Here is a 23632-nt window from a genome sequence, read left to right as displayed (position 1 = left end):
AACTGGCTAGTCAAACTCACCCTAATCTCTGGAAAATAAGTGCCTCATTCTGGAGTCCATCTTTAAGCATATGGAAGACAAGAAGGTGATCAGGAGTAGTTGGCATGGATTCACTAAAGGTAAATCATGCTTGACCAACTCGATTGTCTTCTACAATCACAAAACTTCCTGAATGGATGAGGGGAGAGGAGTGAATATTGTCTACCTGGACTTCAGCAAGGCTTTTGACACTGTCTCTCACAGCATCCTCATAGGCAAACTTGGGAAGTGTGGACTGGATTGAGTGGACAGTGAGGTAGATTGAGAACTGGCTGAATGGCAGATCCCAGAGGGTCATTGTCAGTGGCACAGGGTTTGGTTGTCACTAGTGGCCTGTCACTAGTGGTATCCAACAAGGATTGATACTGGGTCCAGTATTGTTCACATCGGTGACTTGAATGAAGAGGTAGATGCCTCTTCAGCAAATTCACTGGCGACATGAAACTGGGAGGAGTGGCCAATACCCTGGAGTGCTGTGCAGAAGGATCCTGGCAGGTTGGAGGGATGGGCAGAGAACAACTGTCTGAAGTTCAACTAAGGCAAATCAGGGTCCTGTATCTGGGGAAGAATAAAACCCCCTGCACCAGTACAGGCTGGGGGCTGACCTGCTGGAAAGCAGCTCTGTGGAGAAGGATCTGGGGGTCCTGATGGACCACAAGCTGTCCCTGAGCCAGCAGTGTGCCCTTAGGGACGAGAAGGCCAATGGTATCATGGAGTGCATTAGGAAAAGCATTGCAAGCAGGTTGAGAGACGTGATCCTGGACCTCTTTTCAGCTCTAGCAAAGCCCCATCTGGGGTACTGTATCCAGTTCTGAGCTCCTCAGTACAACAAAGACTCAAAGCTCCTGGAGCAGGTCCAGTGAAGGGAGACAAAGATGATTAGGCGACTGCTAATCATGGAATGATTGGAAGGCCCTGCTTCAGTAGTGAGGTTGGACCAATTGACCCCACCAATTGACCCCTTAACCATTCTAGGACTCTCTAATGCTTTACAACATGTTATAGCCTTAACAAAAAACATTCATCCATTTAAATGGCAGCATCTTTGTCTAGTATTTTGAGCTCTGTTGTCAAGGCCTGCTTATACATTCAGCATAGACATGCACATCCAAGAACAGAAATGGATGTCCTTCAACCTAGGCATCAGATGATGTCTGTTAGATAAAACAGGTTGTGTTGGAATGATTGCATTGACTCTTTAAAGAAATGAAATTCATTGGTAAGCAGTACTGAAGGCAGCAATTTCAGCTTTATCTCAGACTGAGGGCTTCCTGGTGATACTTCTTAGCAGACTGTTTTGAATTCTGAGCCTGACCTCCAAGGTCCCTTAAGCCTCTCTTCGATCTGTTGGTAGGAAACCTCAAGACAACATAGAAAGGACAGTACTCTTTCTTAGTCTGGGGAAAGAAGTTTTACTGAATGTAATGAGGCTGTGTAAGTACTGTATTAAAAAAAAAACTGACTTGGAGACAGTTTGAGCAGTTGTGTTTCTGTTCTACTTAGGAGTCATAGAATGTCACTGTTAATGAATACTCTTTTTCTCAAACTGATCCAAGTTAATAAGAACATCTTTTGTAGGACAAAACCCCATTGTTTTTTCTAACCACAAATCCATTTGCTACAGCAGTTACTAAGCATCTTGAATAACATGACCAAGGAACTAGGCATTGCTTTGGAGATAAGGGCTGGCTCAGGCTCCACATGTTGGAAAACAATGCAGTAGTCATCTAACTTCTTAGCTGAAACTCAGCAGTCTCACTGCTGTGGGGAAGTGCTGCTCAGCTGTCCTGTATGATATAGGGCTCATGAGTTACTCTCAGAGGACAGCTGTTTACCCTGCAGAACTGTGGATCTGAGGGATGGTTGTTACAAATCCCATAGCTTTCCCATTTTTCCGTTTTTGGAGACCAAACTAATTACAGACCCTCAGAGAATAAAGTGAGGGAGGCTTACACCATTCCACTCTTTGTGCCTTCTTTTGAGCAAAGGATGATGTAGTCCTAATAGCCACTCTTACTAGGTTAGTAATTGATACTACTCTTTGAGTAACGTGTGTCTTTACAATCTGATCTACACTAGCTATGACTTCTCAAAGGCATGCTGTTAATAGGTTTGCTACTTGAAAGTGTGCTATTACTTGCTAGGCAGTGGGATTCTGCACTGTCCAGGGCCCAAAGTAGCTTGCAGTTTCATTGCATGTGCTAAGAGCTACCCAGTCTGCTGCCTTATTTATTACTGGGTAGCACTGTGGAAAAGTGAAGGCCGGTTTGTTAGTGAAAAAGTGATTCCTACTGCTAAGGGTGGCTAAATAACCATGGGGTTTTTGATAGGGAGAGAAGGGAATTGTTACTGGAAGTTGGCAAGGCCTTGTGCAGTGAGAAGCTGAGGTCATAGGAATCTAACAATATGCGTAAGGAACTGAGATTGGCAGCGAGGGAATCTGTGAGCTCAAAGGAATCATCTTGTTTAACAGGAAGGAGAAATAGTTTTGCCATTAAGGGAAGCTGTGTGGTTATGGGACATTTGTCAGAGATGTTCAATAGTGCAGACAAAGAAAGTGGATGGGGAAAGTAATGTGACTGGGAAACATAGATGTGATAACGTGGGACACAGGCTGAAGAAGGGGAAGAGGAGCAGTGCTCAGGGTTTCTGGGAACAGAGGGAGAAAGTCAGCTGGGTTTAGGTTCTACTTAATATACCTGGGTGAATTGACAGTTGTAAGAAATTGAGAAAGGTTTGAATGCACTGCTGCTCTATGTGTTGATGAAGTTGAGCTGCAACTCATGTTTTTGAGCAGGGCTTTATCCTATTCCTTCATTTTTGCTGAGCTGTCCATGATATTTCTCTTGCCATGTAAAAAAAGGAAGTGATATAATCCCTGTAGTCTTTATTTGTTAGGTGTTTGTTGAACTGACAAGACGATGAATGCAAAGTGTATAGAAAATCAGGTGCTTACTTGGAAGCTAGTAACTTTCACAAACTGTATTTTGAGAACTTGGAGTACAGATGAATTTGTCTTCAGTTTTTTTACCAGTAGTTTCTATGTCTAATTTATTAATTCTTACATAATTCTGTCTTTTCTATCTTTTTCCAAAACAGGATGATACCTCTTTCGTCTCAGACACTGATGATGAATCTTCATCATGGCCAAACGCAGGAATATGTGATTAAACCCAAATATTATCCAGTAAAAAAAGTGATTGCGGGAGAACAGTCCACCGAGGGCTCATTACCACTGAGACTGGGCCAGGATCAACCTGCGTCATCTTTTCGATGTGAGTACCGCTACAGAAAGCATACTTCCTTCTTTCCTCCCACAAAGCCCTCACCCCACTTTTTAATATCTTGAAATTTTCTGTGCTAACACTTCAAGACAGAGAAAGGTTAAAATAATTATACATGAGAATTCTTAGATTAGCAGATGCTCCAACCTTCTACATTTTGTGGAGAAGCAAAACAGATTTCCTGGATTCACAGCTGGAATTTCATCATGCTATTTCTAGTTGATAGTTTTTCCTTCAGATAAAAGGTGCTTTGTGAACACTTTGCTAGAATAGGCATAACTATGAGTGTATTCACTGTCAGTATGATGGATACCCTTTTTGGAAAGCTGGAGTCCAGGATTGTGGTCTCATTGGTGACTATTTTTCTCTATATTTAATTTATTATGTGTTTATGAACTTCTGCACAGTATGGAGGCTGCATGAGAGTTTCTGCTTCATATTTATTAAAAAAGGATTGTGTAGGTGCCCAGCTTGTGGCCTTGGCTCATGCCCCATTGTGTGGGGAGCTTGAGGACAATTTTTGGCTTAGAAGATGAAGAGCTTGATGAATTATGGGTTAGGTATTACAGAGCGTCTGCTGGCTTGATTTGAAGAAAAGTTCCTGCAGTTAAATAGTGGACTGATTAACATTGAGACCTTAAGGTACTTGCAGTCTCCTGACAGATTTCCTCTGCTGTAGCACAGAGAATTATGGTCTGCTGAGGTTTTAGGGAAGAGTCTTTACTTCTAAATCTTTAAATAGAATTTCTTTTGTGTATCTTTACATTTCTGTATTGCACATCTTTATGCTCTGTCCATTTATACTGAAATACAACTCCCTGCTTCCTTTTTCTCAAGTTTAAGTTCATAGATGGTAAATGAGAATATTGACTCTAATGAGAAGAACAGTGGGCAGCTGGAGGTCTTTCAATTAACATTTTCAGACTGGTGAAGTATGCTTCTTGCAAAGCACTACCTCCCTTTTTCAGAAACATCAGAAAGATATTTAATCGCACTGTCAATGTGAACTAGTAGTCCCTTTTGCAATTAAGACGATATTGCTTTTCTTCCAATTAGCAGCAATTTTCCTTAAAAAAATATTAGTGGCCACTGGGATTGAATTGTGTTCCTCACTTCTGACTCTTGCTACTCAGAGTTTACAAATTCCAGGTTGTATAGTACTCCAGTATTTGAAGTGACTGTTCCTGGTTGGATTCTGGCCAAAAAATTCTTCCCTTTTGCCCCCATTTTTCAGGCTGTTTGATTTAGTCTACCTTAGATACACTCAGTGTTAATTGCAAGTACCAGGCTGCCACTAAATTAATAGTTTCTGTGAGGTTTTTTTTTTTCTCTGTAGTAGCATAAGGAGATAACTCCATCCAGCTGTTTGACAAAAGAGCCAGTGCTTCCTCCTTTTTCTAGCTTACTTGAGCCCCACTGTTAATTACAGTATTCTGAGGGACATGACTAGGAGAAGGAAAACCAGGAGCTAAAGAAAAAGACTATTTTTTGTCAAATTCTAAGAAACCCCTCAGTGAGCAATGCTTTAGTAAAACATTCTACCGTTATTGAAAAGCTTATGACTCCTAAAACAGCCAGAGGACAGGTAGTTAAAACAGATTTTAGGGCCTGATAAAATTAGCCATGACTTAAGTGTTGACTTAGAGGTAAAATGCAGGGCTAGGTGAAAAGATATTTAGATAGTGTTGAAATTTCTGATACTGGGCTCTTCAGCAACCTAAAAAGGTCATATTACCTGTTTTGCCCCCACTTCTACATCTGTGAGGTGCGAGTCAGTGATGCCAACTTCTGATGAAGCAGTTTGGATATCTAGTAGTCCAGAGGGCACTCTGAGCTGTGTTATTAGAGTTTAACATTGTATATTCCTAGCCTGATCAGGAGACCTAGAACTTGGCCAGCTATATCTATTTAGGATGGCTTCTGGTTTCTGGAGTGCTGGAATGAACTCTAAGAATAGAAGATTACTTGTTTTGCTGAGAAGTGAATGTTAACTTCAATTGTCAGTGTTTTAATATTAGGGATGTTTGAATTAATTCAGTGAGGTAAGATTGGGATGTGAAACTTCATGTCAGGTGTTCTGTGATAACCACCAATATGCAGTTCCTAGTCCTGTCTTGAACAGAGATGAGCTCTGTGAATTAGTTCATACTTATGTCACAGTTGACATTGTCTAGTTAATTTATGAGTGGCTGATGATCTCATGGTGTTTTGTCACTGCTCGTAAATGTATAATCTTGTTCAATGGCAGAGCCTCTTATTTCATTGAGCAATGGAATTGGTAATGACAGTGTGGAAATACTTGAAAAGGAAGAGGGGGAAAATGTAATAATTGTACTAAAAAAGCGAAAGCCAAAAAGTTTGTACTGAATGCTTCACAATTTTTTTTATGCTATTATTAAATAATTTTTTTTCAGAGAAGAGAAAAAATAGTAACCAGGTAATATTTGGTGGTATTGCCCAAGAGTTCATAGTTATCAACTAACATGGAGTGCAAAGCAAATCATTCTGTTATTTTTTTCCTGAACATTTCTATGCATTTTACTTTAAAGTATTAAAACTGTGACAGAGATTGGCATCTGTGAAAGATGTATGCCATAGAATAATTTTTTTTTTTCTGAGCGTAGCTGCAATTGGTATTTGTGATTTTTCTGGACTTCTTTAGGTTATTTCAATCTAGTGACATGAAATAGATAGTCTTGAAACTGGAAAAAGAGTCAGTCTTGAGTTCCCTTTACCAACAGGTCTGTCCTGGCAGAGGCAAATGAGATGTGGGGTACTAGCAGACTGGGAGGAAAACTGCCAAGCCTGAGTAGGTGCTTCTGAGCATCTACTCCACAGTAGTGTTGTAAGATCAGCTTTTGGGTAAAAAATGTTGAAGATTAGTTATTTGAAACACTTTTCAATAAAAATTATCTTAAGGTTCCTCCCATAATGTTTACTCTGATGTATTTATGAGTAGTTTCCCTTCTCTGATAATGTTCAGAACATGCAGTATAGTAGTCTTATTAAAGACAGCAAATATTCTGTTCTTTTTTGGCTTTTAAGCTGAATTTTACTGTAAAGTTATATATCACATCTGCAGAGCTTGAAAATTCAGTAAGCCATTTGGGTTACAATAATAGGATTTAAAGTTACCCTGGGATGTGAAATCAAGTTACCTGCCAGTAGCCATTTCTACTATCAAGCATTTTGAACTTTTATCCTGTGGAATACAAGCCATCTCTAAAGACTAGCTAGCAAAAGGAATCATAAAGCTTACATAAAAATTTTAATTTCTTACTGCTAAATTTGAAATTCTGATTCGTTGTGCCTAATAGGTGAGGCTGTTAAAATTGTTCATAGTGATTTTTAAGAAGTCTTGTTTTGTAAAAACAAAACAAAGACCCACCTTGGAAATAATGTTAAAAATCTTAAACATTGTTTTGAGTTCACTGACTCATTCAAATTTTCAGAAGGGTCACAGTTTTATGCCATAATTAATTTTATCTCCTTATGCCTTGTATTGTAATGCAGTTTAATTTATATGGCCGTATATTGTGTTTTTCAAAGGGCTCATACTACATTCAGTATAGAAGGAGAGAAAAATCATTACCCGTAAGTGTGGTGGTGTATAATTTTAAAGTGCTTGTTTTTAGACCTGAAATGCTATTCTGCTTGCATATTTCTAAATAATCTGTTAAAGATATTACACTCTAAAGCATTGATCCGATTCTATTTAATCATTACGCTGTTATATTTAAGTTACTGCAAATTAATCATCAAATATCTTTGTGTTGAATTAGCAAATACTTAAGGATAAGGCTTTGGAAGTTCAGAGCCTTCTCAAACAAATGAAAATTACTCATGTTGAATAGGCTGATAGCTGCAGAGAAACTATAAACATGGTTTTGTGCCAGCAGGAAGACTGAATATATAGTGATAAAAATAAGCTTGTAGTGGAATTGATATGATCAGCAAATAAAAACTGATCCATCCATCCATCATGTGTATCTCAACATTTGTAATGTAAATATCAAGAATACCTTAATATGTAGGTGAGGCCAGCCAAATATAAGTCTTATAAGCCAATATATGTCTTTTATAAGCTCACCATGAACCGAGTAATTCTCAAGAGATGCATTACTTGCTTAAAACTACATATTATCACACTGGACCTATAATCTGCCTAAATATTTAGAACCTCAGAGCTAAAAATTCTGTAACAGTAGCAATGGCAGCACCACAGAAATTTCAACTGTAAAATTCTATTTGCAACCTAGTAGCCTATAAAACAGGAGGAAGATGTTTTTACTAATTCAGGTACGTCTACCTCAGACATTTCCGACTACTCTCTTAATGGCGCTATTAAATAGTAATCACTAGTTAGCTGAGCATGGATCCTCTAAATATCAGTGCTTATCTCCCTAGCTTTATAAAGGCAATGCTGAAGAAAATTAGTGAAAGAATTCTGTGCTGTTTCTATTGGTCTAAAATGTATAAGTATATGAAAATAAACAAATTCTAAACTTAACATACTCTTTCTGGAATTCCTTTCAACATAGTTTTTGTAAGAATCATTCATTACAGTGGTAAGAGGCTAGGAAGTTCTCATTTTTACTCTATCCACTTCTGGTGCTAAATGATTCTTCAGAAAACGCACTGAAATACGGGCTTCATTTTCCAGCCAGAGACGGTTGAGGGCTAGTTTTTAGTGGCATTGTGCATTTTTCCCATCAAGCTGAAAAAAGTGAAATTTCTGCTTCTGAAATCAGTTGCCTACATATGTAGGACAACTTTGTACACCAGGCTACAGTTCCCCATCAGTACAATGATGATGCCACCACTTCTCTGTCTTAGAGGCATGTCAAGAAAATATATTAATTAGTGCCTGAGGTGACCACAGAATATACTAAAAGCAGAAGAAAAACTCAAGAGTTGCTGTAAAGTGCTTTCCCAAACTGGAATGTTATCATGTGAAGTAAATAAAGCATGTGTTTATATTACAAAGTTATACCAAGGAAGAAGGGAGGATAAGAAGGTAAATGAGACTAATCTCTCTGTTCAGGAAGACAATATGACAAGTATGTGAATTTTGCAATTGAAGTTGTGTGTTAAGTTTATAAAATTAAATACTATGGCAGACTTTTTTCCCTTCTTTTAAGTAGGTGGAGTTTTTTTGGTCTTCACCAAAATTTCTTATAAAATGCATTAAGAAGACTTGCCTCCATTTTAGGTAGTTAGTGAAAATATGTCTTGAATTTAAGTAGTACAGGTTAGATAGGCTTGCAGCACCCTACTGTGACTTTGTTGTGTGGTCCAACTAGAGGTTGGACTAGTATGCCTGTATAGTTATTGGACTTCTAGGATCTGCATGTGATTCTGTGGGCAACACTTGAATTCCTGTGTAAAGATGAAGCTGAAACAGTGTGAAAGTCATGTAACTCTTCTGACTGTGGATATGTTATATTGCCTCATATTTTACGACATAATTTTACATGTGTTTATTTGCATGAAATAAGATTAATGTGGAAGAAAATGTCCCAGCACTTACAGTTGTGATGTGCAGAATACCCTGTTAGGAGTTTGGCATAACAGTGGCTTTCCTACTACTGGAAGCATAATGAACTGATAACTTAGAGAAGCTCTTCTTTAAGCTCATTCATAATTTACACAAGCTGATTTCAACGATGACTTTATAGGTTGACTTGAGCAAAAACAGGTGTCACTTTGAAATTCCAATTTAAGCTATTTTTGTGGAATTGCACCATTCTGACTTCATTAAGTGACACTTGCTTCATGATGATAGTGTTTCCCCAGCAGGAAGTACGGGTAAACAGCTGCGAAAGACATACATGTTTTTCTGTTTAAAAAAGTGCACACAGAGATACGACATTTGTTCCATAAATGCATCTGTATGATTTGACATTCTACCCGAGTTCAGAGTTGACTTTAGAGGAAAGTCTGCCTCTGGTCTTCACTGGGTCAGATATTCTTTCCACCCTCCTTTTGCTATTTGTTTGTGGAACCACTCTGCATAAACAGCAAAATAATTCTCTCACTGACTCATCTTAACCAGAGCACTGCATCATGATCCTTGTAACTTCTGCTTATCAATGGATTTATAGATGTTAAACAGTGGTAACTTTCCTAACAAAGTTTTGGAAAATTTGGAGGTAAGGGAGGGTGTTAAAGCTTTACTCTGAACAAGATATAGCCCAGAAGAATAAGGTGAGTAAAAAGTTAGAAGGCTAACAAGAAGGAATAACTGAAAAATCACAACATAGTATATTTGGAGGGAATGCAGAGTCAAATTCACTTCAGTCACTCATGGCAACTGACATTCATGTCTTGCTACTAAAGCTGTACATAAAAAAATACAAGGAAATAGGGTTAGAAATAGTAGGTGTAGAAATGTCCAGGACTCTTTTGTTTTGTGTTCTCAAATGCAAAACATTTGCACATGTGTTCAAAGCCTTTCCTCCTATTCAAGAGTCAGGATGGAATTTTCAGGGACATTCTAAAAAGTTTAAGGAAAAAATTTGATGCTGTCAGCATCGGGGTCAAACAGCACTGTGGTTTTATTGAGAACAAAACCCAAACAAGTTCAGTGAAGCACCCTTTTCCTCTCTCCCATTTAAGAGCATTACCCATCCTGCTATGGAATGGCATGGCAATTCATAACAGCTATTTAAAGTTTACTTTTGATTCCAGCAGGACTTGGAAACAATAGACTCAACTCAAGATGTAAATTAAGTGGCTTAACTAGATTCACACTAATGCAGCTAACTCTACCAAATCAAGCAGCAGATTTACTTAGCTTTTGCTTCAAAAATAGAGTGACAGATTCTGAAAAAATAACTTTAACAAATGAATGTCATTTATTTAGCATTTATAAAAGACTATGGAGTTCTTTGAAGGCTTTGGAATCAGAATAGCTCTGTACAAATACAAACTGTTTCATTCAATATACTGTAGCTGTAAGCATTTTAACAATACCCTTTCTAAGCTGTCTTCATGGTTGTTTGTGTATCCATGAAGGGCTCACAATTGAGGAGGCCAGTAAATCAGCATCCCCCAAAAACTACTGTATTTTTCTCTTTGGACTCTGAAAAGATTTTATGGCCCTGAGCTCACCAACTGAATGTTTGTGTGACAGGCAAAGGCTGCTGGTGCTTTTATAGAAACTATTTTAAATGCTGCATTCACCCAAAAATGAATTCTCATCTCTATGCTTTAAAACATGGAGACAGAGACTGATATACAGCACCATGAGGAAAAATGTTGGAAAACCAGATTGGTGATCTGGCAAACAGAATTAAAATCAGTTCAAAGTGTGCTGTAGCTGGGGGAAAACACAGACTGAGACAAATGTATCTCAACTGCTGCAATGAAAGAGAATTGGCTCCAAACCCAAAAATTTCTCAAGAAGAAAAAAAAGGGGAGACTTTCCAGAAAATTCTATAGGGGAAAACCTCTATGATGTGTTTGAAAAGTGTTAATTTAGGTGGATATAGAGACTGATTGAACCCACACAAACACAAAAGTCCCTTAACTGGGGTAACTCCAGAGTTGCTGTGATACAAGTCTTTGATACCAAGAACTGATTCTGATTGTTGCAAGTAGCTGAGTCTGTTTTTCTTCACAGGAAATGTAAAAGTACTCTTCTCCATCAGTGCTGTTGCCTATGGCACAGGGAATGAACAAATATTGACAAAAAAAGTACTGCAAGAAGAAGGTCCTTTACTACCCAGTGAATCTGAGGTTTCAGAATCAGTGGCATCCTTATTTCTGTTGTCATTTTTTTCCCTCTTCAGAAAATTAAAGGAAAAAAAGATCTTGGTTTCATGCAGCACTGAGAGAGAAGAATTTTAGTGGTGATTCAGCATGCAGAGGTGGCTATGTTCATTTATAACTTAATTCCATGACGTCCTGTCCTTTATCACTGTTTACAGTTTGTTGACTTCCTTAGTGCTTTTCAGTTGTTTCCTTTCAGGAAATGGAATGTTAAGTGGATATACTTAGAAAGGTAATATTACTTTAATTTTTATTCACTATTCTTCCTAGAAATTATAAACATTGATTGTTGCACTTTAGACTCTTTTTGTCATTTAAGGGAGTGTTGGGAGTGGGAAACTGTCTGTCTCGAGAATTTATTTTCTCAAGAAATAATGCTCTTCCAACTTAAGACTTGTAATACTGTCGTGTAGTATTTCTATTACTGTTGTGAAAGAAGCCTAAATAATTACCTTAGGCAAAATGCATAATTTTAGATGAGTGAGATCAAGTGGGAATGACTCTCATTCCCAGTGTATAAAGGCCGAATTCAGACCTTCTTGAAAGAGTCCCTTTCATAAAGTGGACAGTGGCATTGTATTTAGCTGGTAATAATAAAGCTCCTGTATGGCTGTAAGTCTGTGTGTAAAGATGTTCACCACCTTCAGTAGCTTCCAGCAAAAAGTTGCTTGTAGTGGCCTGTGAAGTCAGTGCTGCTTCATTACAGCTGAGATGAGGATTGCGTAGAATGACTTTCTGCCTTAGATGTATGTCTGTGTTTAAATGTGGCTTTTTGGCTTTTATTTCCATATCCTTCAAGTGAAAGCCTTCTGGGTCCAAATATGCTTAGGTACCTAAGAAGCTGAATAACATGAATGGAGGCTAAAAAGGCTTGTACACCTGAATGCTGTGCTGATTTCCTTACAGCTGGAGTTGTATCCAGCCCCAAGCCTGAGGCATGGATGTGAACTCTCAAGCATGAGACTCTTGAAGAGCTTGAAGTTCTGTTTCATGATAAGTGCTTCACTCTGAAAAAGACGAGTTATTTGGGTTCTAATATTTTGCAATCATACCTGAAGCTGCAGCTGAAGCACTTGACTGCCTGCTTATCCTTAGAGAGGCAGTCAACTGAACTCTCCTGCAGGATTAAGCTCCCTAAGCAGTGCTATAGCATAGTGGTGTCTGGAACCCAGTCACCCAGATCTTTGAAGAAATATGTCTGAGCCCTAAATGGATTTGAACTAAGCAGTCTTAGGTCCTCAGCATTTTCTGTTTAATGGGTTGTGCACATTCTGCTCGGTGTGCTGGTTAGGCTGCTTGCTCCATGCAATTAACTTTTCTTGTCCCTTGGAAAAGAGACCTAGGACTGATTAGTTGTATGACTTGAGGCTTAAAATTAACTCCTTAGCATAATATCCATTTGTGGATACCTTTAAATCAAATAAATACAAAACAGATTAAAAGAATTATCATCCAGTAAGTTCAGTTGAATAGAGCTGAGACCATTCCATCAGACATCAAACCGCTTTGCGGTGTCTAATTTATTTGGGTTGGTACCTTTGTCTGGATCCTTTTTAACTATGTGAAGGGAAATGATAGTTATGTTTCTCATTAACAGCTACTGATTAGAATTCTTAACAATCCTTTAAACATGGAGCATGACTGTAGTTTAAGATAAGGTGTTCATTGCCTGAGAATTGCATATAAAGAATCTTTGTAGTGGTAAAAAGGGCAAAGAAGACAAAAGGTGATTTATAAAACTTGCTGACAAAGATCCCAGATTTCGAATCAATGCTTATTTATGTTATGCATTTGCACAGGACAAAAATGATGGTAATTTTTGTGAATTCTTCTGACTTGCTCTTAGAAAGGCTGTGTCAGTGAGAGAATTTATCAGCAAAGGATTTCTGCTGGCATGTAAACAATCCTGGCACTTGTGCCTGCATGTGCTCTTTTGCTACTTTTAAGTGACAGCCATCCACATAAAACACAGGAGACCTGTGTTGTAGACAGGAGAGTTTGTCAAAATTAATGAAGGAAACCTACTTGAATGAAGCAAGTGTTACTGTAATAAATGACTTCAAACAGTACACTTTATATTTATCTCTATCTTAAACTGAGATTAAGAAAATGGAAGAATGGGTTACTTGCCTCTCCTAGAATATCCGATAGATTTTGCTGTACTTTAGTGTGTTTTGAAGGGTGGTGGGGGTGGTGATAAGGAAGACAGCAGAATTCTCTCTGTTCTATTCTGTGACAGAGAGCAAGGAAGAGATTGTATCCCTGTGATAATCAGAAAGGAAAAGATTTTTCCGGATATCCTCTTTTCAGTTATCTTCTTCCATACCCTTGAAGCATCAAATTTTCTGGATGATTTATTTTCCTGTCTCAAGCATGCTGAAGAAGCAAGAAGGGATTAAAAAGAGGGCAAAGAAACAAGAGCTCAAAGAGAAGCAGGAAGTCTGAGAGCTCAGTTCTGACTGGAGGGAGAAGACTGTGGTAGGAGCATCTAAACAAGACAGATGGAGAAAGTGATGCAAAGATGTAGTGACGTGGCTAATCAGAAATAGGTATATAGAGAAGTGTAACAGTGGCAATAAGAATGGCAACAAAAAAATCTGTGCACACCCCTGTTCAGTTACTGTCATAATAAGTAGCTGAATTGTGTTTTGCTCTTTTGGAAACCCTTTTGATTTGCATGGAGACAGTAGAACTGAGTATTTGAAAAGTGACCAAATGTCAAAGGTTAAGCTGTATTAGCTGATAAAATCCTTGTAAGATTATACAAATGCAACAAAATTATGAGTTACAGAAGTAACAAAAACTAGAAGGAATGCTAAATTAATTACATTTCAATAATGTGTTGCTACAGGTATCTAGATATGTTAAATTAAATACAGCTTGTACTGTCATCTTGCTCAAAATGTTTGACTGGATGAGTGTGCAGAAGTACACTTCACTTTATGCAGAACTGTGGGGTGTACTTTTGAGCATTAGAGAAGGTGTTGGATCTTGGACAAAATAAAGCTGGATCATCTTATTTTTAATTTTGTTGACATGTCTAGTTTCTCCCAATTGTTGTGAAAAGAGAACTCCGTGTGAGGTGTACAAGGGTAAGGTAACAAAGTTTCTGGAAAGAGCAAAGATACTTACCTTCAGGAAGAGTGGCTTATTATATATTGAAGCCAAATATCAAATTACTTAGCTGTGCCTTGCCTTTTTGAATCCATGTAGTTTTCAGACTTGTTTTTGCTTGTGACTTACAGAAAGAATAAGGCTCACATTCTGCCTGATTTTTAGATGGGTGAGGTTTGAATGCAGAAGGTTTTACTCCTATGCTCAGAGCAGAGTAAAGGCTGAGTTCAGTCCTGCTAAGGTCATGCAAGGAATGTTCCATACTTGCTTTACTGGGATGATACCTGCATCAGCAAATCAGAAGGTTATTTGGGAGATCTGTGCCACTTTGGCCGAGCCTGTAGATTGGTTCTGAGTATGAGGTATGAGTAGTGCACTGCCTGAGAGAAAAATAAGTTATACTAATAGAAGCATTTTATGTAAAGCTGTATTACGTAATTCTGCTGCTCTCCCCAACACTGACCAGACTTCAGCTGCAGTATAGTGTGGTTTTGAACAGTGTATTTAAAGGAAGATGAGGACCAAGTGAGTGGTATCAAAAGCAAAACAAAAAGGATGGAGATCTGCAATCACAGGATGGAGATGACAATCACAGAATGTGCTGAGTTGGAAGGGACCATCCTTAAGAGTCGCACCATGTGCCTGTGAGTATGATCCAAATGCTTCTTGAACTTTGTCAGGCTTGGTACTGTGACCACTTTCCTGGGGAACCTGTTCCGATGCCTTCCACCCTCTGGGTGAAAAATCTCTCATATCTAACCTAAACCTCCCCTGACACAGCTTCAGGCAATTCCCTCAGGTCCTGTCACTGGTCACTGCAGAGAAGACATCAGTGCCTGCCCCTCCTCTTCCCTTCACAAGGAAGTTGTAGACTGCAATGAGGTCTCCCCTCAGTCTCCTCTTCTCCAGGCTGAACAGACTAAGTGACCTCAGCCGCTCCTCATACGGCTTCCCCTCAAGGCCCTTCACCATCCTTGTTGCCCTCCTTTGGACACTGATACCTTAATATCTTTCTTATATTGTGTTGGGAAAGATATGGCCTGTTACACTGGAAAAAGTTTAAATGGTTTTGGTCTGGTGAAATTAGACTGAGGGAGAAAATGAGAGATGGTAGCAGTCTTCAAGTATGTTAGAAATTGATCCACAGAGGAATATTGTCAGAATTTGCTGGAAAAAAAAAAAAAGACAGGTCGATAGTATGCTTGAATTGCTACAAGGGAATTGTGGGTTAGCTATAAGGAATATCTTTGAAATAAGAAAGGCTGGAGCACTGGAAAAAATTCTTCAAGGAGGCTGTGGAATCTGCATAATAGAAGGGGTCTGAGTATAGTTTGGACAAACTTTTTGATTAATGTTGCTGTTTTATTGGGAAAAAGAAGAGATGAGGGATGACCTCTCAGTCTCTTTCAGTCCTTTCTGTGCCTCACAAGGCCTGTAAGTCATCTCAATGTGTAATCTGAAATTCAGGGAAGATCTAACTCTGGTCTCTATGTCAATCTAGTGTGTCTGTCTTTCTTTTTTGTTTTCTTTTTCCTGTTTGTTTGGGTTTTTTCCTTCTTCTTTAGCTTCTAGCATTAGAAATCTTCAGATGATGGTATTCCTAAGATATATGATAGCTAAGTTCAACTTGTTTTCATCTTCAGGAATTAGGTTTTTATTTATTTTTTTCCTTTTCTTTCAAATTGATGACTAAGTGGTGTCAAGACAGAACTTCCTCATATATTGTCACAAGCGGAAAAAGGTAATTTGACAAAAACTCTGAGAGCTTAACTATTTTACTTACGTGGTTGATTTTTATACAATGTCATCTTTCATTTTGGCTGAACAAGCATATGTAGTAAGGACTAAGCCAGGTGGACTGGTGAAATAACTGGGAGACACCTGTTTTAGGAAATGAGTAATTTCCTTCTACTTCTTTCCTTTTCCTTTTTTTTTTTCTGTCAGCATTTAACTAAGAAAAAAGAGGGTGTTGGTCATCTGAGAATTTAAAATGTTGAATCTATTAGCGGCTTAAAAGCTAATTGGCTTTGATTCGAGAAGATTTAATTTCAAAGCTCTCCTCATGCATCATGGTAATAATTTGAAAACATGAAATAGCCTGAGATAATCTACACTCTTTGGGAAGAGAATGTAATTTTAAGATAGAATCTTCAGATCTGATGACATTGTGTAGATAAACATATGAAAATATACTGGATTCAGTGCAGAAGTAGGGTGTTGTGAAAAGAGAGTAGTGTATATCACTCCTGGAGGTACTAATGGAAAGCCTGCAATTCTAGTAGTTCTGTTTCCACAGGAGATTTGGCTCAGGATAAGGATTTGCCTTATATTTGTCATAAGTGAAGGTATTAAAATAAACCCTTAAACCACAACAGCAACCAAAACCCCAAAAAACCTCACCAAATACCTATAACCCCTCTTAAAGTAGCTTCGGAAATTTTTGCTCAAGGATTATGGGAGATATATGTGTAAGCTACACTGTGTACTTGGCTGGTAGAAGCCACTGCTTGTGTTTTGTTTTGTTTTTGGTTTTTAATTTTATTGTGAATCATTTTGATTGCATCACTGTGGAGCACAAAACTATCATGCACACATTAACATCAATTTTTTTTGAGACGTTAAAATATTTTATTCTCTTTGCCCCACTTGACCTATGTAGTCATCTTTTTAACTGAAAACCAGTTCTGCTTTCACTAGGGTTGCTAGCCCGTTGTCTTCCCACAAAACACAGGCATGCCACAAATCATCTGAGCTCCACTACAGCTATTGAGTGCTGTCAGAATATTGGATCTGTGGGGGCAGCCATAAACCCAAGAAAAAAAGGTGTTTATAGAAATTCTTCTAGAAAGAAACCAAGTCTGAGTTGCATTACACAGGGACCCAGGAGGTTGAGGAGGTATTCTTCCCCTTATGCAACTCTGTCCAGGCACGGCTGTGTGAGCCATTGTGACCACCTGGACATAAAACCTGCCACCTGCCTTGTCTTAACTTATTCACCTTTTCTGCTAATGCAGAAAAAAAAAATCAGTTTATCATAATGGACAGTGGGGGCAGAAGGGACTCTCTGAAGAAATACTTTTGCTTGTATTTTCCATTTCTCCTGCAGTTGTTGCTAAATCATAAATTTATCACAGCAGGAGCTTGCTGTGTTCATGATATTATATCATAGTGACTTAAGGAGATGGAAAGAAAATCACATATATATTGGTGCCAACTTTTGACTAAAATCTCATCACTTTAGCCAGACATCTTTCTTTTTTTAATCTGGCTCAAGAATTTTACGGATTTTGGAAATTATGGGTACATTCTTCCGCTGATCTCTTTTGACAAATGTATCATGGAGTTCTTAAGTTTAAGTGAGCCTGGACTATGAGGCAGGATGATGGCACTGTTGGCTGCGTATCCTCGTTGTGTGTTTGCTGCCTAGCTCAGGAATGGAGCTTTATCCAGTATTAATAATCTTGATTATCCTGTCTTTATTAAAACAGCAGTCTGACTTTATCTCCAGTTCTACCATTTTTTTTGTAGCTTTGCCATTTATTTGATGTTTGTATCTTCTACTTTTGCAGTCTTTCATTAGGCTCATTTATTTATCTGCTCTCATTTTTGTATTTCTTCAGTCTGGTGTTATACTTAAGAGCATAGTGAGGTGTTTCATTTCCACATGTTTAAAATTGGTCTTGAAGTTATGATAAATTTCTGTCTCTCTCTCTTTATATATATATGTATATATATAAAAATTATCCCAGGTGCGTTGCTGTAGCACCATCATTTTTTTTCCAGAAATGAATTTGAGATAATCTAAGTTGCACATTTTGTCATGTCTATGTCACAGTGGCATCATCAGTAAAGGTTCAAGAGTTTAAAGAGGAAAATAATCTATATGCTTCCCTAAAATTACACTGTCCTTTAATATGAGTTAGTCCGAAGTCAAGAGGTCAAGACTATAGTAGTAATGGTCTTTTTCTAGCACGAAATTGTGGGTTTTAACATTAATACTGCAAAATCGGCTAAGAGATATTGAAATATATCATTTCTCATTTAGAATTAAATTTTCCCCTTTGGAGAAGAGAGAGAAAAAAACCCCAAATACAGAAGGGAAGAAAGGGAGAAGGTTCAAGGAAGTCCAAGAATCTAAACTTGCAGTTTCTGCTAAAAGCTTCCTTTCAGGAAAAGGATTTGTGTTCTGTTTTCAGTTTGAATTTGGGTGTATTAAGCTCACTGTTAAGGTCCCTAAACTTCAGAATTTGTGAGGATAGTACTGTCTACTTAGGTGCAACTGCAGAGAAGAATGATAATAACATCACCACCTCATACACTGGTCAGTTTTCACTTCAGGGGCCGTCATTGGCTTTGTATCCTTCCTAAATGTCTCCAGAAGAATTGAAGTTAAAAGATGTGGCCTGCTAGCCAAGGAGAAGAAAATAAGTGTCATTAGAGTTTTCATAAATCTAAGAAAGATCAAGAAAATCTTCCCACATCTAAAGAATATGAAGCTGTCTTATTTCTATCTCTTTGCAACTACCAAAACCGAAATATCTGAGAATTAAATGTGTTTTATAGCAAAATAAGTAGCATACCTCATGTGATGGGTGAAAAACTGGCTGACAGGTTGGGCCCAAAGGGTTATAGTAAATGGGATTATGTCAAGCTGGCAACAGGATTTCTATAGAGCTCCATTCTAGGGCCAGTGCTCTTCAATGCAGTTTTGGGTGCCACAATATAAGAAGCCTATAAAAGTATGAAAGAGCATCCAAAGGAGGGCGACAAAGGTGGTGAAAGCCTTGAGGGGAAGCTGTGTGAGTAGTGGCTGAGTCATTTGGTCTGTTCAGCCTGGAGAAGAGGAGTCTGAGGGCACACCTCATTGCAGTCTACAACTTCCTTGTGAGGGAAACAGGAGGGGCAGATAGAGATTTCTTCTCTGTGGTAACCAGTGACAGGACCTGAGGGAATTGCCTGAAGCTGTGTCAGGGGAGGTTTAGGATAGATATGAGAGATTTGTCACCCAGAGGGTGGAAGGCATTGGAACAGGCTCCCCAGGAAAGTGGTCACAGTACCAAGCCTGACAGAGTTCAGGAAGTGTTTGGACAATCCTCTCAGGGACACGATGTGATTCTTGGCGTCATCCTTTGCAGGGCCAGGAGTTGGAATCTGTCTTCGTTTGGGTCCCTTCCAACTCAGGATATTCTGTGAAAAACATTGCTAAATAATGATTGAATATTTGTAGGGACTAGGGCTTGCACTATGTTCTTCTTAAGACTTCTTCCCTGAAAAGCTGCGTTTAAGTGTTCTTTCTTGGTTATTCTTTAGCTATTTAGAAACTGATCAGTGTTTTTGAAACTACAGTTCAACTGCTGTTATTCCTGAACTTAGATACTAATATTTCCTCATCCGAAAGGATTGAAAGGCAAACTTTACAATTTCCATTGAGTCTCATACGAAGGCATCTCTTCCATTAAAATACTTTTGCTACAGGTTTTTCTGGTAAAATCTAAACTGTGATAATTTTTGTTCTTGTTGTTGTTAGGAACATTATACCCAAGATTTGCTGCAGGTCTGTGCTCAACACCATAGTACGGAATACTGTGTAGGGGAATTAAGTCATTGTTTAGTTTCATCTATACTGCCTTACTGACTATTTAAAAAACATAACTATGGACTGGACACCAGGTGCATGAATAGTTTTTGCACTGTAGATCCAGTCACATTTGAAAGAACCGGTTGGGTTCATGAACAGTACGATTTATTGAATGCAACATTTGCAGGTGGTTCTTTTGGGTTGCTAGTGATAAACGCGTTAACCTCAGAGTAGCTATATATAGCACGAACAATACCATTGCAATCACAAGCTTAATATCCTGTGTCATCACTCAGCGTAGCTGAGGATGCAAGGCTTACCAAAAGATGTCCCTTCTGGGGAGGGTGGGGACAACTAACCTGTTGATCTGTACCTGCATTTTCATGTTGAATTGTCATCCCCTAGTTAGATAGAAAATTGGGATACTATTTATACCTTATTAACCACTATTGTGCAAAGTGCTGAGGGTGGGACTATGGTCAAACTTTCCATTCTTTGTGGTTTGTACAAAACATTTCTGGGTGTCAGGTAGAAGAATGAAACCACGTGGCCTCCACGTTCCTCCCCAATGCCATGGCAACACAAACCATGTGACCTCCATCCAGTTTCAGTATTTGCTCACATATTGAGCTCTGCATTTTCTTCACTTCCAGCACTGACAAAACCGATTTTGTTTTTAGCTAAGCTGGAAAACTTGTCTAGGTCCCCCAATACTGGTTTCTACAGTGTAGGCAGGACTGACTTTTGTGACTCAATAACCATGTTTTTTTAATTAGATCACATCCTAAAGGAAAAATATTGCTAAAACATCTGAAAATATAAAATATAAAATGGACTCTTTTCTTGGAAAATATATATATAAAACTTTGCAAATAAAATACAAAGATGGCGATATTGCTTGTGACGCTGTGCTTAACAAAAGCAAAGCTTAGAAGTTCTACCCTCAGCAGTTCACAAGTCACTTATATCTGTTTATTGGTAAAGACATATTAATTTTTGTAAGAAATGCTTGGCATGCAAGAAACCAAGGTATCTTCTAAATCCACTAAAATCACAATATAGACCTTTAACTGAAATATTTTATTCCTGTGTCTGTCTGGGCTCTGCTTTTTCTAACCATTGTTAAGGCAGAATAAGGTAGGAACATATGTACTACAGCTGCTGTTCAAATAGAGGAATGCCTTTACTGTAGACAAAACATTTGGCACAATTGCTTTAATTTATTTGTTTATGAAGAGCCAGAAATAAGAAGTCTTTATATTCTTTTGAAGTGGGAAGATTTTCTTAATTTTCTTGAGATTTTCAAAAAATGTTTGTCCAGAGGGTATTTCATAAACTAGGTTAGGCAACTATCCAGCAACTTTTTTATTTTTATGACATGAGGAAGGAGATTCTTTCTCTGCATCATTTCTTGGCATTGTTAGGTTTCATAGCATCTTTTCCACAAAGATGCTATGATATATTTACAAGAACTTGTTGAATTTATTAGGAAGTGTGCAGAGGAAAAACAGTTTTCTTTTTAAATAATTGCAAATGGAATCTGTGCTTTTCCCTAATTTCCTAATGAGCAGTTTTAATATCTTTTTTGTCTTCAGCTGTTAGATGTAGAATCAAATACATCTGGTTTTAAATATAATTCTGTAACAAGAAATTCTTCTAATTAGCTTAATTTAAAAGTTAGTGTTTGTGCAGTCTTTGTTACATTCAAGTTTTTAAAATGACTGTGAGGAAGTATATGAAAAAATGGCTAGATGCTCTTTTTCATGTTTGATCTCAGTATTTTAGAGCACTGATACTTCCTCACCCTTTTCTCTGAGCTATTTATTACTTAAACGAAGGCTGACAACAAAGCTCAGTCTATAGTATGAAAATCCTTGTGGAAAAATAGTGCCAAAAAACTGTGAAGAAAAAATGGGTCCAGGCAGCTGCGTCACAAGGTTTGACCACTTCGGGCTGGGGTGCCAGGAGATTTGAGACAGATGTTTTCAGACATGCCGCATGCCTAAAACATTTCCAGGGGTCGAGCTACAAATAGTGACTTAATAAGTGCAGAAACAGGAAAAGTATGTAGGAGTATACAAGAGTTTATTCACCTCTAGGTGCACAGCCAGCCTCTTTACATTACATCTGCCTGTCAGGGTTGGCTATTTAAGCTGTCATGCCCTTGGTATTGCTCTTTGTCTGCCTGTGAATAAAGTGCAGCATTGTGATTACTAATCCCACTCCAGTGACTTGACTTTAAATGTGGTTTTGGAGCGGATCCCGGAGTTCTGTTTGCTAAGCTTCCTACTCCTGTTTCAGAGACACCACTGGAGATCTATGAGAGAGAGCACTGCAGACTGCCCTCCTCCTGTAGACCTGTCGCCTTTCCCCCCCCCCCCGCGCCTTTTTTTTTTCCCGAAAACTTTTTGAAGGAAATCAATGGATACCAAAGTGATCTGTTTACTTTTTCTTTTTTCTTTGCCTCTGCTGACAGTGGGAAATCACACTGGTCGCATCAAGGTGGTCTTTACACCCAGCATCTGTAAAGTGACTTGCACCAAAGGCAACTGTCAGAACAACTGTGAGAAGGGAAATACAACCACCCTCATCAGTGAAAACGGCCATGCTGCTGACACTCTGACAGCCACTAACTTCCGAGTAGGTAAGTACTCAGAAACTGTATTTGTCCTTAGCTGTCCTCTCTTGACTAAAAGAGGGAGGAGATGTTTTGTTATTAATACCAGTTGTGCCTCTGTTACTCTTTGTTTGGAGGGCTGTGCTGAGTAGGGACCATTGTATGTTAGACAAGCTTTCTGGTATCCTTCAGAAATGTTCCCAAAAGTTCCTTTTGTCTCAGAAGAAAAAAAGCTCCCATATTTTTCGTCTGAATTTTCAGCTGCAGGGCTGCAACATGCTAAGCTGGAGCTTTTGGTAAAATTCATCCCTCCGTGTTAGTAAATAGAGAAAATGACAGATTCCACAAAAAGTTGTTTCCTCTTTTTTACTTGTTGAATAGGTATCAAATGCACATAAAATCTAGTTAATGCAGTGAATTTGGCTTCAAAAATTTGTTCAGCAATTCCTTAAAACTACAATCCTTTTTAAATATGCATCAGCTTAAAAGTTTCTCTTTCTGCTGAAAGTAAATCAGATTTCATATTTGGCATTTTTAAAAACTGAAATAATGTTAAGTCTAATTAAAGTTACTGAAGTCAGTAATTCCTTTGTTACTGTTTATTCTTTCTGCTTGCTCAAGAAAAGTCTTAACAGTATGCCAGACTAAACCCTGTAACTGCTTGACTGTGTTGAAACAAATCCTGAAAGCTATCTAGGGTAATGATTAGCATATTTTAACTGTATGCTACATAGGAATTTGTGTGCAAGTATTAGTCTTCTAAGCTAAGGGAAATACAGATATATGGATACATACCTAAACACTGCTAAATTTGTTTTACATTGTGATATCCTTAACTGTTCTTGGAAGGTATTTTGTAGTTATCCTGAAAATATGAACATTGTAATTTTAGTCTCTGTCTAGTATAAACATAATGTGCAGGCAGTGCTGAGGCTGGCCAATATTGCCCTTTTTAAAGTGCACTAAATTTTATTCTCTGAGGGTGGGTGGGGGGGAAGCCGTTCCAAATTATTATTCTTTTTGTCCAGACAGATGATACAAGGAGCAGTTCCCTCTTTTAACACTCTTACTAGACTGTCAGTGTGAAACCCTTGAAGTTACCAATGCAGTCCTTGATAATATGCATGTTTGTGAAAGGGTGCATGTTTTGGACTAATAGTAAAATCAATGTTTTTGATTTGCTGCAGTACAGCAAATTTTTGGGTTTGTTTATGGTTGTTTGGAGGC

General features: G+C 38.2%; 1 protein-coding gene across 9 annotated transcripts in view; it reads left to right on the top strand.

Annotated features, from left to right (window-relative positions):
- The window catches only part of LTBP1 (latent transforming growth factor beta binding protein 1), a 192408-nt gene that overhangs the window by 45159 nt on the left and 123617 nt on the right, over positions 1–23632 (top strand). For 7 of the 9 annotated variants that reach the window (XM_064648552.1, XM_064648549.1, XM_064648548.1 and 4 more), the window contains 2 exons: positions 3139–3314; positions 22265–22432. In XM_064648552.1, the coding sequence (XP_064504622.1) occupies positions 3139–3314; positions 22265–22432 (344 nt within the window). Of the gene's footprint in view, positions 1–3138; positions 3315–22138; positions 22433–23632 lie in introns of those variants that run through there. The other 2 variants (XM_064648556.1, XM_064648557.1) reach the window with 2 other exon arrangements.

This window comes from Pseudopipra pipra, chromosome 3 (genome assembly GCF_036250125.1).
Source record: "Pseudopipra pipra isolate bDixPip1 chromosome 3, bDixPip1.hap1, whole genome shotgun sequence".
In the NCBI taxonomy this organism is placed as follows: domain Eukaryota; kingdom Metazoa; phylum Chordata; class Aves; order Passeriformes; family Pipridae; genus Pseudopipra; species Pseudopipra pipra.
Note: the sequence above shows the minus strand (reverse complement) of the source record. Positions and strands in the feature narration are given on the sequence as shown.